This window comes from Buteo buteo, chromosome 4, assembly GCF_964188355.1.
Source record: "Buteo buteo chromosome 4, bButBut1.hap1.1, whole genome shotgun sequence".
Classification (NCBI taxonomy): Eukaryota; Metazoa; Chordata; class Aves; order Accipitriformes; family Accipitridae; genus Buteo; species Buteo buteo.
Genome location: NC_134174.1, coordinates 7,697,012 through 7,711,256, shown reverse-complemented (window position 1 = coordinate 7,711,256; position 14,245 = coordinate 7,697,012). Strand labels below are relative to the sequence as shown.

General features: G+C 48.0%; 1 protein-coding gene across 4 annotated transcripts in view; it reads left to right on the top strand.

The window, feature by feature from the left end:
• Positions 1-14,245, top strand: part of FRMD4A (FERM domain containing 4A) — a 289,877-nt gene that overhangs the window by 249,180 nt on the left and 26,452 nt on the right. For all 4 annotated transcript variants that reach the window (XM_075024704.1, XM_075024703.1, XM_075024702.1 and 1 more), the window contains exons 13-14: positions 2,853-2,991; positions 9,667-9,808. In XM_075024704.1, the coding sequence (XP_074880805.1) occupies positions 2,853-2,991; positions 9,667-9,808 (281 nt within the window). The remainder of the gene's footprint in view (positions 1-2,852; positions 2,992-9,666; positions 9,809-14,245) is intronic.

The window sequence follows — 14,245 nt, the reverse complement described above, 5'->3', positions numbered from 1 at the left end:
GACATTAAAATCATGATGATATTTACAACTCAGTGTCATGCATGAAATGTGACCAGAGGAACCTCTTCTGTCTCATTTATATTTAGATAATAGGAATTACTGACACAGAAGAGCTTCCATTTTTTACTCCGCTGTGCTGTTTCTCTGAATCAACACCAGGAGGACAATACCCTGTCCCAGGTTGTCAGCCTGGTACTTTCTCACTACAATGGAATTCAGTTGGTTGATTTTCATATCCAGAGAGTACCACTGTCCAGGTCGAAATGGTACACTGGCTGTAAAACAGCAAGGCACGTTGCAGTGGCATGGTGGGAACACAGCTCGGGTTGTAGTCTCCTGGCCAAGTGGGATGAACTCCTGTGAGTTGTTCAGTGTGTGGAGGCAGAGGAGTAGCCAGCACAGTGCTCTCTCCGCATTCCTCTCCATGTAGCCAAACCAGAGCCTGAGTCAGCGAAGCCACACTCGCAGGAGAGCAAGCACAGCTCCCTGGTTGTGGCCAGGGCTGGGCAGCACAATGTGTGTTTTTAAGCCCTGCCTCTGCCCATGGCTTCCTGTCCCGAACAAGCCATTTAACGTCTCTTCATCGCTGTTCCTTGTCCTGTAAAGGAGGGAAATGATACGTTTTAGGGGGTATCAACAGGGTTAATTCTGTAGCCCATGTGGCATGCGTGGAGGAAAGTCATAGAAAAAACACCCATGGGCCATCTCTCACAGGTCCCCAAAAGACAGCTGTGAAAAGCAAGTCCACAGCTCTGACCAGCTAAGTCTGCAGACTTTCTAACAGGGTCTGCAGTTTTGATGGGAAACATGTACAGATCCCAAAAAGAAAAAAAAATTGGAAATCGCTGCTTGTGAGAGTGATGAGAATATGAATGGCTTGCAAAGTATGTTTCTGAGAGTTCAAAATGAGTAACTGCATTTGAACTGAATAGAATGACACCAGAATTAAGGCTTTAGCCCATGTTTGAGTGCCTTAATGCCAATGTGCTGCAGCTGTTTGTGTCCCTTAAACCAACATAAAGCATCCAGAGTTGGATCCTGTCTCCAGCCTCAACTTCAAGAGCACCTTCCAGCACAGCCTTAATTCGCTGTCCAGTGACAGGGATGAGGCAGCCCAGCACCCATCCTCATTAGGACCATCAGCTGCTGTCCTGTTGCATCCATGGAGAGTTTTCTCACAAGAACAATATTCATAACGGGACAAGGTCTTCTGCTGCCATCCCATGGAAAGAGCTCAGCACAGAGTAACACTGAAACATGAGATCCCAGTTGTCTCAGACCTTGTTTGCATTGGCTGTGACTGTTTTCTCAGAGAAATTTCAATCCGATTTGTAGCTTCACAGTTTGACTTTAACATTTTGCAGCACTGAAAAGGGCCTGACACAAGACCTGTCAGCGCTCTCCCAGGCTGAACCGGGCCAGCAGTTCCCATTTTGCTGCAGAGTTTTGCTTTTCTTTCATTCTTGGCTCTGTCACAACTTTGTTTGACCATGTGCCTCCCCTCCCCGTGTTCACCTCCAATTTTGGACAGGGCAGTACCCCACAGGCACCAGAGGAGAGGCGGGTAGTGCAGGTGCAGGAGGGGAACCACTGCCTTAGCAGGTTTGAGGACTTCCGAGTGCTGGGAAAAAGAGTCGGCCATCCCTTGCACTGCACAGTAGAGCTCCTGGGCTGTCCTGCAGCGTCACCTCCACATCAGCATTGCACAGAGTGCCTGCTGGCTATGGACTGTGGCAGCCCCTCTGTAGGACACGCGGCTCCCCAGGCTGTCTTTTGCACTGGCCCCTCTTCCCCATCCATGTCGCTATGTGAAAGGCTATAACAAAAGTGTCACGCTTCTGAGCTAGACTCTGTACCCGTGCTCATATTCATTCCATAATCATACTCCACCACAAGACTCTTCTTAACAGACTGGAGAGGAGGACCTCATTTTCTGGGGGCTCTATAGATCGGTGGCTTGGTTTACTCCAGCCAGTGCTATATCGCTGCAGTGGGTGGAGTTCTGCAGACCAGGATGCTGTGAGTCTGTGTGCTGGTGTGCCGGTGTCAGGGGCTCTGCTGGTGGGGTTAGAGTTGAGGGGTGGGGAGGAATAATCAAGCAGTTTCATACAGCTGTGAAAGCATGGGGAAACCTAACCTGTGTTTTTTGCTAATATTTGAGGACAATTAGGAGTCCCAGAGAGGAAACATTTAGCTCTTATTTTTCCTGGTTTTATATTCACTCAGCTAATCGCTGAGTAACATTCTTCTCTCCAGGGCACTAGACAGCCCTCTCTTAGTCTCACAACTCCCCTTTCCCATACCACATAGCAAGTCCTGCTGCATCTGTTTACAAGTGGGAAAATGAAGGTACCTGAAGAGTTTCTCCTACATTCCCTAAAGCAGCCATTGATCCTGTGGATCTTTAGTTGTCACCTCGGTCCTAATATTTGAGAGCCACTGTCCAAAGCCAGAGGTAGTGGAGGGTGTGATGACTTGGGCTCAGGTGTCTCAGCGTGTGATGAGACAGAGGATTCACACATGCTTTGGCATTGGTGACTCCCCTGGGACACGTAGCAGGTCAGCATCAGCTGAGCCAAACCCACGAATACAGTCTGAACTGGACAAACTGGATGATCTTTACTGTTAGTCCTCTTGAGCTTGCTAACTTGAGGAGTTATTTAAAGTAAATGCTCTCCTGGCGTGATTAGCTATTTATTGCTGTTCTCAAAGCATTTTTTCCCATTAGCATAAGGGTGTGCACAGTAAAGACAGCAGCTTTTACTATGAGGTCTGTGATGATAGGTTCTGCCACAGAAAAGAGTCTGAGGAAACCTTGGTGTAACCCCAGTTCATTCTTTTCTCCTCTCCAGGGCATCTGTGACCAGGAGGACATTTGGGCATAGTGGCATTGCTGTGCATACGTGGTACGCCTGTCCAGCTCTAATAAAGTCTATCTGGGCTATGGCCATTAGTCAACATCAGTTCTACCTGGACAGAAAGCAGAGCAAGGTAAGCGTGTTGGAGGTGGGAAGTGCATGTTGCAGTGGGTGAGTTCTTCTCACTCCCCACAGTCCCAGCAAGCTCAAGTCCAGATGGTGGCTCCTTTCCTGCCCTCCCTTTCCACTTGAGATCAAAAAAAGGCAAATCGACTCAAAATATCTGCTGGCTTTGGCCAGATTGAGGGAATTTGTATTACATTCATGTCTATGGGAGTAAGAATTGAGGGGAAGGTTGTACTGAACTGTGGCCAAATTGGAGGAGCCAAAGTTTGCAAGCAGTTAGTGTTGTGTCCTTGTCTGGATGGTTTCCACATGTCTTCTGGTTCTTGAACTCTGTCATAAAGTTAGGGCAGCTTCCAATAACTGAGTTCAAAGTATCTTCACACTCTACACCTGTTTCTGAATCCTTCTTGCTTTTTACTATCATATTTTTCTAGAAATGTGGGGTAGGGATATCTCTCTCCACACAGAATCTCACAACAGAAGGAGGGGGGCAGGATGCTGACAGCCTGGCCTTAGAAGGAACTGTCTTGATCTGGTGCTGCACAAGGGGGCCACTCAATACACAAAAGAAACCACCTTGAAACCAGAGGAGTGTGTGTTCTCCTTCTAATTCCTTTCATCAGCAGTAATTTTAGGCATACCCAGAGCAGCAGGAGATCACTTTGATGACTTTGAGATCACTTTGAGACAGAAGACAGACTTCTCATGCAGATGTCCCTCTCCATATGAGCATGCTGGTGTAAAATTTACAGAGAAGACAGAGCCTGTATTGAGTGGGTACCTTCTTACACAGCTGCCTGCATTGCCCCCCATCTCTAGTGAGATGGCAGGAATGTGCAGGGTGATACTCCTCCAAATGGCTGCAACAGTCTTAACATCTTGCTATTGCTGAAAGCACTGCCTGCGTTTTCAGGCAGGGGCTGCTCCCTCCCTTGCACAGGCCCTGGCCCTGTCAGGTCCCTTCATGAGCCAGTTCAGCCCACTGAACTGGCAGAAATTTTTTTTTCCCTGTTTTTCTTTGCTGCATTATTTTTCTGCCAGTTAAATGAATTGAATTGGTGTGCTGAAATTATGTGAAGGGTCATCAATGTGCTATTAGTCCAGCTCACTCTAAACCCTTGTGACATTGCTTTCCCCGTCACGATCTCTGTGACTTTATCATAGAGTGGATAGGACTTTTGGATGTCTTAGGCAGAACACATGGTTGCACTCTCTTTGGCCATGTCCCATCCAACACAGAAAACCAGGATTCATCTTAGTTGCTGTGAGCTATATTGAATTTAGGGGTGTAGCTAACTTCCCACCCCTGCCTAAGAGCCAGCTGTGAATGTGGACAAAATTGCACGCTCACCCAATACCAGGTAATGCTTTCCTGTCCCCCTCCTCTGCTCAGCGCCACCAGGGCAATGCATAGCCCTCTCTGTTTTGCTCTCAACAAAAACAACTCAGCAGACAAACAGAAGTTTATTTTTTTTACTCTTAGCCAGATGGATTTGATGATCTAGCTGCAAGGTATTTAGGTCACAAGCAACCAACAAACAAAAGGAGATTTCTTCCTCCTCCCATTTCTTTGGTAAGAAACTGGGTCTCTTAAATGCCCAGGACTTCCCTTCAGTGACTTCTTTTGTTGTTGGCAGATTGTGTTTCAATCTGATCTCCCCTCTCTCACACTCCTACAGACAGCACCACCCCACCAGCCCTCGTTTGTCAACCTGTCACGTCTGTGACCATGTCAGTGTGCTTTGTCACAATAATCCCAGTGGTCACGCTGAGGCTTTGAAGCTAAGGCATACAAATATTTTTGTCCCTTTCTCTTAAGGGAGCTAGTATTTTAGTCAGTTGTCCTCATCTTTGACGTGACACTGTCAAGATTGATAGATCCATCAATTTTAATTGATCTGTTCAATTCATCCTGCTGGTCACTTCAGGACACTGTACTCACGTGCGCTTCACTTTTGAAAACCAGTAAAACTTATTCCAGAGTGGGGCAATGTGAAATGTCTTTGTTTCAGCTCTCAAGGGCTTAGACAAACATTTATTTGAGTTTCAGGGGGGTTGCATCCCCTTAAATCTCAGCCCCCACTTCAGTTGAATCCCCAACTTCAAAGCAAAACTTAGATATTCCTTCCTTTCATGTCCAAACTTGGCATTTCATATCGTTTTGACTAAAGAAAGAAAAATAAAAACAAACTTAGAAGAAAAAGCCTGCTGGAGCTCACTGCAGCTGAGCCTTCACTCTAGTGATGTAGATTAGATGGCTGGAGATATGACGTAGTGATAGATCAAGCTTGAACTCCATGCTCCTCACATAACTGGGCACCAGTTGGATCTGGACCTTCTGCACAGTTCTACAGGAAAAACCCCTTCATGTGATTTTAAAAAGAAATAAAATCAGCTTTGCCTGGATTTTGACCCTTTTACAAGGAAGTGAAGTCCCAGCCTTCTTTGCAGCCTCACTCCGCATTGAACTCCTGCCAGCTTGCCGAGTTCCCAATGTCTCGCTCCCCGCTGATCTGTCTCTCTCCCCCTGCAATCGAAGCGTAACATGGAGACTGAAAAGATCCCCAGCTTTCCAAGCTGAACATGTCAGCGTGCAGAACTCCTGTCAGCTTCCCTTTTTTTTCAGGAGACAGATGCAGCAGGACTTCAAGGCATGTCTTTGCTCTGTTGACTGCACTGAGTCAATCAAACATTTGGCTTAGAAGCCTTGAGAAGTCCCATTTTGTGGGAATTTCCAACAGCACGTTCCTCCAAGCGCAAGGCTTTTTGGCTGAATGAACCGGTAGAAAATAGGCCAAGGGTTTAAAAAAATCACCTGCAGCAAAGCCCCATCACTGCAAGCAAGAGGGATAAATCCATCCCTAGTGTCCATCTACTCTTCCATTTCACTGATGGATTTTCCTTCACCCTCTGACCCTGTCAGAACAACACTGGGGATCAGTTTGGCCCCATGCTTTGAAATGACTCATGAATGAGCCAGTCTTCCTCCATGTAAATGAGACTTGGCAGGTCTGCGCTAAGTGCTTTAAAATTTTTGAGCCTGGAGGGACTGCAGGGCCTGAGGGAGCGCTAATGGGATGTAATGTAGCTTTCCACTATTGTGCTGTCAGTACAAAGTCTAGCCCAGACCTTGTGCTGGCTGCTGCTCAGTGGCCTGTATGAAATGAGCTGTTGGTCTGATTCCTGCCGCTGATGAGTGGCTGTCCAAAGCACAAGACCACCCAATGCTGATTGGCATTGCTGTATGGAGCAGAGGCAGCAGGGATTGAGCAGCATGGAAAATTAACCCCATTCCTTTCAGGAGATGCTCCATCCCCACTGTTGAGTGCAGGGCACTGTTAGCACAACTGCAATCGGATCTAAAACCTGCTATGGCTTCAGCAGGTTTGGGTTGTACCTTCTGTGGAGGAAGCTCACTTTGCCCTGCTGATCCCCTATTTATTCTCTTTTGTTCTGTTTTTCCTCTCTCCTGGCTCCAGCGATGCCAGGCTTTGGTCTTACATCATTTTTTCATTTGCGCTATGTAGGGCACACTTCCAGCCACTGCTGGCTTGGCGTGCTGGCCAGGACCACAACAGCATCCAGCTGCATTGCCTTTGCTCAGCTTTTTAGCTGATGCCTAGTGAAACAGGTAGGGCCAGAGTGTGCCCTAATTTCCAGTCTGAATGTGAGCGGAAATAAACTACAGGGCTTCTCACTGTGACTATCCTACAAATACAGGAAAACCACTGCCTCGCAGAGTAGGAGGGCAGGACCTGTCTGTGCAGACTTGGGGTTTGTACCTTTCCTAGACATCCACTGCAAGGATTCAGTATATTGGGTTTGGCAGATACTGGGTTTGATCAGTATGGCTGTTCCTGGGGTTATACAAGGTATACATAACCCTACATATATGTAGGGTCATGCAGCATATATACACCTGCAGGGGATAAATCACCAGGACAGCAGCAGTCTGAAGACTTGTTACCTCCAAAGTTCTGGCATTGCAGCAAGACAGCAGTTGATGCTTAGGCTCCTTATCAAGACTTCTGTAGCAGGAAGTCTCGTTAGATAAAAGCAGTGACTTTCCTCTTCACCTAGAACTAACCTTCCAGAGCTATTTGGAGACCATGTTTCACAGACCTTGTTTTTGACCAGAAATGTCAGATCCAAGAAGCTAAGAGAGTGCTATCCTTCTCCTGGGGCTGATTTTGGGGAGGAGCTGTCAGAAATGAGAAGTGTCTAACTGGTTGTAGCATTAGTTTAAGAGGGTCAGTACTGGTTGCCTGATCTGCTCTGACATCTTGGCAGGTAGTTCAGCCTCTGCACTCAAATGAGTGAGTGCACACACCCTGTTCTTGGGGTTGCTGTGGAAATAAGCTTGTGAGGCATTTGGGTAACTCTGAATGGTAATGATGGCGCCTATAAATACCCAAGAATATTAAATTATGATAATACTTCTGAGGGTGTTTTCAGTATAAGGCTCTCCCAGTGCTATCTTAATTTGCAGTCTTAAATTAATCTTAGAAATGCACTGTGCAACAGGGAGACATTTTATTTCACTTAGTATTTCACTGATGTGCAAACAGAGTCAGGGGATCACTAAAAACTTAACCTTAAGTGTCTTACCCAAAGCCCCACAGCAAATCAGTAACAGAGCTAAGAGTGAAGCTCAGTGTGGTGAGCATTCAGCCATCAATTCAGCCTTAGTTCTTGTTAAAATGATTTCTGCTTCCTGAGGATGTGAAAAAACACTGAAAATCCCATCATGGCAAGCATCCCTTGTAGTCCCATCTCATGTTAGTTCCAGTGGGAACAGATCATACTGTGGTATGTGAACATCCACCCGCTTCTGATCTGTTAGCACTGTAATGATGTGCCCATTGCCTGAACTGTATGACTAGGGCTGAAAGTCTTTTCTGGCCTTGAGAAGGTGCAGAGGTGATCCTGAACTGGGGCTTCACCACCTTTTCGAACAAAAGTCTTCGTGCAGCTGGAGACGCAATGTGCCAACAGCTTTCTGGGTTCTGGGAAATCAAAATTGCAGGTTAGTGGCCCTGCGAGGCCAGGCTAATTGAAGCTCAGCAGCACAGAGCTTGCAAGATTTGGGCGATGGGCTGAGCTCCAAGCTCCCTCCATCCATGACTGCAGAGCTCACATGAGGGTCAGCAAGCAAGAAGCCAATTTCCAGGTTGGAGATGAAATAGCAGTCATCTTTGTGTGCCGTGTTACAGACAGTGAGCTTCTTCCTGGTTGTCAGCTCTCTCCTTGTTAGCATGGCTTGTTACCTGAAGCGAATTCAACAACCAATACATAAAATGGAGCTCAGAGCATAAGCATTAGTTCAGAAGAGGCAGGAGGAAATTTTCCATGTGGACAGATTATTCCACAATGGCTTAATGAAAAGTTTCCTCATATTTTTTTATGAAGTCCTTGGAGATGACCCCAGTCAGAAATGAGATAGAGGACTCGAGAGGGTTGTTCTGATAAGGCAGTTGCTATTTTGAGGTGATCCTAAGGCTGTACTGGTCAGAAAAAGGACTGAAAATTTGTTGTGGCCACCCAAGACACCCTCATATGTAGGGTTCTTCCTGGTAGTACTAGGGATATAACTGAAGGGCCATCCCCAGCAACTTTGATGCATGTTCTTGATCCTCTTGTTCATGTTAAGCACCTGCTAGAGGCTGTCAGGAGAGTGGACTGGAGATACATGGTGAGCTACTAACAGTGGGGTTTGTGTTGCAGAGGCAAGGCAGCCACTCGGACTGAGTAAGCCCAACCCTGCAAGCAGCTGCTGTGCTCTATTCCTTGCTCAGTACCACTAACCTCCTTGCCCTGAACGTTTTCTGCCTTTGTTGGCTCTGTAGGCATAACCACATGTGAGCTCACTGCTCAATGAAGAGAAAGTTCTGGAGTTATCTCACCTGAACTTTCTGGGCATCTTGTTGTCTCAAATCCTTCCATAACCAATGGAGAAACGATGACATCTTAGGAAGTCAGCTCATTCCCTCCTAAGATAGGTTTATTCAGTATGCACATGTACTTTCCCCTGGAGGTGCCTTGATTATTGACAAATGGTGGTGTACAATGGGTGACTCCTTGTCCTAGTGTGGCCAGTTACTGAGCTGGGGCTGGCTGTTGTTTCTTACTGCAGTGATGTTAATATTCTGAAGAGGTCACTCACAGTAGGGGCATTGCATGCAGCTTGTTAGTCTGGACCATAACCTGAACATGTTTTCCTACCAGTATTTTCTTCCAGCTTTTCATGACAGCCTATTTAAGCCATGTCCTCACTGTCCACTGTCATGGTCCAAAGATCACTGCAGATTTGGAGAGGTTCGTCCTGGCTTCCTGTAGATGCTAGAGATGGTCTTTAGCCTTTGGGCTTTGCAGTTTATTATGTTGGCATTTCTGAAGGTTTCTTATTGTATGTGGTAACTCAGTGACTCCATACATAGTTTGTTTAAGAGGGAAAAATGTCCATGGCAAAGCAGAGAAAATAACAAACAAGCGATGCCAGAATGGCACCCACTTAAGAATGTAGAAAGTGCAGCAGCGAATACCATGCCAGATTGCTTCTATTCTTCTAAGATAATCCAAGTTTGCTGTGGAGGCCAGTTTCCTGCCACAGCAAAAGGGCTTTTTCATTCTGTGAGCTTTAAAGAAGTGCTAGATCATTACTAACTCCTGTGTCCATGTCCAGTCGAAGATTCATGCTGCAAGAAGCCTAAGTGAGATTGCGATTGACCTGACTGAAACTGGAACACTCAAGACCTCAAAGCTGGCCAACATGGGGAGTAAAGGCAAAATTATCAGCGGCAGCAGCGGGAGTCTTCTGTCATCAGGTAGGTCCTTTATCCTGTAACTGGAGAGATTACGGTGGGAAGGGCCTTGGCCATGGTATAATGGGGAGCAGCCAGAAGCTGCACTGCAAAAATGAAAGTCACTTCCCTTTCTGTCTGTCCAGGTGTCAGTCCGTCTCTCAGCATGTTGCCCCACAAACAGCAGAGGCAGCAGCTTCCCCCTCTCTCATTATCGCTGCTTGTTTCTTCTTTGGCCCCAGGATGTCATCTCCAACCTCTCACTTTCCAGCTGAGACCTGGTCTCTCTTCACAGTTTCTACCATAATCACCCCTTGGCACCTAGCTTATCCCTAGGCAGATGCGTTTGTGAAGGAGCCCCCAGCCAGCAGTGAGGAAGCAGTCAGCCAGTGCAGCTCACCAGGGAAACTGAGGCTGGGAATTGGTGATGTCCCTCAGCAGTGTTGAGGCAGGGTGGCTTCTTCACAGAATGCACATCTGCCTTGCCTCTCTGTTGCTGGAGTTTGCCTGGTGTCCCAGCCTCAAAAGATCTATTCCCTAGCACTCTCCACCATACTAGTGTGGGGACCTAGAGGTTACTTTTTGTAGCTTAGAGCACCTTGCTGTTATGAGGAAGACATAATCTGTGAAACCCAAGAGAAGTTGATACTGAGGAGAGCTAGAGCATCAGAAGAGAAGGACCAGAGAAGAGGAGTCAGGAACTTCTCAGTATTTCTTTGAAATTCCTCTGTCAGTCTGAATGGGGTAAGCTGTGTATAAAACAGTGCTAAACATCACTCCAGGAGCAAAGCAAGGATTGATAGTTTGCAAAGAGTGAGAAGCTCTTCAGCAGGACAAAGTTGCTGGTATCACTATAATTAATAGTTCCAGTCAATTAAATGCCCTCTGTTAAGCTTCACATCAAGTTATCAAAACCGATTGTGTTAAGATGTGTAACACGAGAGAATAACCTTCCCGTGCTTGACAAGGGAAGAGTCCATCTACAAACACAAATCCCTTGAAACTGAACCCACACTAGTGCAGGAGATCGGCTTTGCATCAGTGCATCCTCCATGTCTCCTGAAAGCCACGCTTTCTTGCATGGAAAATGTCCAGCAAGGGGTTAAAATGTGCAGTGCTTACAGAGCTCCAGAGCAGCCTGCTGTGCAATTCTTTGCCTTGCCCGCAAACAGAGATGCCTTTCTGCTCCTTAGGTCCTCCTGATGCAGTATACAATCCACTGTCTGTGCCTCCCATTGCTCAGGGAGTTACAGTAGCTCAGCAGCTCCCAGACTGGTGTCGGGTTGTTCGAGCTCTTTGTTTGTTTGGCATTTTTTTCAGCTCTCCTGCTGGAAAGTAAATAATGTTAAGTACCCCAAGGAAGTTCTTAAGGTCTTTCCAAGATCTCAGCCTCCTGGGCACCATTCCCAAGTTTGTGAGAGCTACTTGGTAGTAATCCTGTTTTCATGTTAATACACTGACTTTTCGCCTTCCTGGAAAGAAACATGGGGGTCTGCTTCTGCTTTCACACTGGGAGAGCAGTAGCCAGGTAAAAGCTGGCAGAAAATCAGGCCCACAAAAGCTTCTGTAGGTCTAGCTCCTATCAGGGTTACATCGATGGAAATCCCAAACTGGGAGCTGCCAATGCTTTTATTTCTGTATTTTTTTGCTCCCTGCTCAAATCCCTCCTGGCTGAGCATGGGGTTTGCAGACTCAGCGGAATTGCGCTAGTGACTAGAACCATGCAAAGTTCATTGACCAGGTGAGTCATTTCTTCAGGCCAGGGTAGGTGAATCGGTCTACCTGCATGCCTACCTGTTTCGGTTGAGGTGCTGCTGGTGGGCCAGGTGAGCATTGCTCCCTTCAGGTTCCTGTGTTCAGAGCTGCCTTTAGGTCCTACCAGCTATGAGGACAGGGCTCTCCCCAAAATGTTAAGGAGAGCTGTCGAGTTTGCTGCTGCTATGTGCCTTCCAGCAGCTACAAGCACACTTGTGGAGGGAGGAAAGTGTAGAGAGAGGATGTCTGGCAGAGGAGGACAGATACCAGGGAATTGGAGACCCTGGACTGCTTCCACACAGTCACCCAGACCCCTCTGCTCCAAAAGCCCCTTTCCTTGAGCCTGGCTGGCAGAGGTGACCCAGCCCTGTCCCATTGGACTGGAGGGGGCATTGGCTGCCTGTCCTGCTGGGCACAGTCACCGGCTCCGTTCCAGCCTTTGCATTTCCTCCCATTGTGCCAAAGATTATCGACGCACAGTCACAACAATGATGGGTTATCGCAGTACAGTGTGTGCACTGGAGAGAATAAGTGCAAATGATTAAGTGGCCACAGTAGATTTCCAGGCTATAAATACCCTGAGTGACTTGAAATCACAAGGGCAGAACTGAGTCTCTGTTTGTCCCCACTTCCCTACCATTCTCTGTCCTTTTTTCTTACTTGTAGCCATTTCCTCTTTCCATCGTGCTCCTCCTCACTGAAGGGGCTGTCAGCACCACAAGGAGCACGCCGAAGCTGGCATGTCTCCCCTGGGTTTGCAGCAAAGCTGCAAGGAAGTATGTGTTGTTGCTTCCAGCTGTCATAATGTCTGGCCAAGATCCTGCTGTGCACTGCAAAACAGTCACTGCTCCACATCACTTACAGTCTCAAGACACAGCAGTGGGGAAATGGAGTCTTTTACAGGGACAGTGACTCCCCTATGGTCACAGCAGCTCAGGGCCAAAGGCTAAGCTCCTCCATGTTTCCCAGGTCCTCGATCTCAGTCTGTGTCCACTGCGGAGTTGTAAGTTTGATACCTGATTCTCCCAAGTGCATTTCCGACAAGCTCACTCTTTTAACTTTTGACCTCATTTGGGTTCTGAAGGGGGCCCCCAAAACAGTGGGTTGCTGGGGTTTAGCTCAAGGATCTTGTGCTCAGGATCTCTGGGCCACCCCTGGGCATCTGGGGCAAGATTTGCCCAGGAATAAAAGCTCTGCTTTCACACTGGCATGAACCCTAATCAAAGCCAGCAGAGGTAATTATCAGAGCGAAATCAGGTTAGGTCTAAGGTGGATTTTTTTCTTCAGAGCAGTCTGTGCCCTAAGAGCTCTGCAGGTCTTGTCTCCTAGCTAGCGAGGAGCCCCATTATTGCTGGGTTATTGTTGGACCGAACCCCAGACCACCACTGCCTTCATCTCAGTAGGCAGAGAAGAGACCGTAGAGGAGCACCTCTGCTTTAGCTCTGCAGACATGTTCGGGGAGCCTCTGGCCCCCTAAGTCCCATTCCTTCATCAGTGGTAGAGGTTTCCTGTGGAGGGACCTGTTTACATTTGAAAATGCCACGACAAATCCCTGCCAGCCAGTTCCCCGGCCCCCACCACTCCATCCGTCGCAGCCATCTCCCAGCTGGACTGCCCCGGCGGGTGTCGGAGCAGATAAACAGCACCCGCACGGCCTCCGGCCAGCCTGTGAGCACAGGGGCTCGCAAAGACGAGTCGCCCACAGGATATCTGAGCGCATCCTGTACGGAGCAGCTCCAGCTGGGCTCCCGCGCGCCACGGAGGATATCCTATTTGTCTGGCAGAGACAAGAGATAGCGGCTGTCTGAGGTTGCTGGCTGTTGTGTGCTGACATCCTGGCGCGGTGAGTCAGCCTGGGCTCTGGCATGGAGCAAGCGTGGGGGGACCTCCCCTCCCTGCTCCGGGGACAGCCTTCCACAGAGACCTCGACCAAACGCCAGCAAGCTGGAGCCAGCAGCTGGATGTAGTGTGAAGGGTTTGCCGTATTTAGATGTGTTTTTCCTGGAGCAGGAGGCTCACAAAATGAGAAAGAGAAGAGGTGCCTGGTTGCTCTTGCCTTGCCACTGCACAGCCACCTTGTTGCATTATCCTCTCCCCTCACAGTTGCTATCACCAAGCCTTGGCTCTCCCTGCTTGTTTTCATCCTTCTCATTTATCCCTTTTCTAAGCTGACTCCGCTCTGCTACAATAGGTGGAAGAAATGGGGACAAACAGTGAGTCACTGGTAGGGCTTTCCTCTCCAAAACGGTGGCTCGCATTGCTGGTCTCAGCCCTTTGACAAACTTTAAACCAAAGCTTGTCTTGGAGCTGACACCTGGTAGCCAGGAGCCCCTGCAGATCTGCACAGACACAGCACGTCGCCTTGGTCAGATCCTGTGGGGGTGTGACTCACTTGCTTCATGTCCCTGTTGACATCACCAAGACGGTCTTGACCTCACCGGTATTGGAGGGATCAGAAACCAGCCCGTTAGCACTAGTAAACCTTAGTTAGCACTAAGCTCAGCCATTAATTCTGCTGGGGGAGTGAGTTGGGCAGAGAGGACCACGTTCTCCCTCAGTTTCATGGCCAACAATCTTCTGAATGTCAGCGGGTGGAGAAATCGCCCAGAGACGCCAAGTGTGAAGAAGAGGAATAGAGTATCCACACAGTAACAGGGTATTAAGTGGGTGTTCAGGTCACCAAGACCTGCGTGCCATCCTGTATGC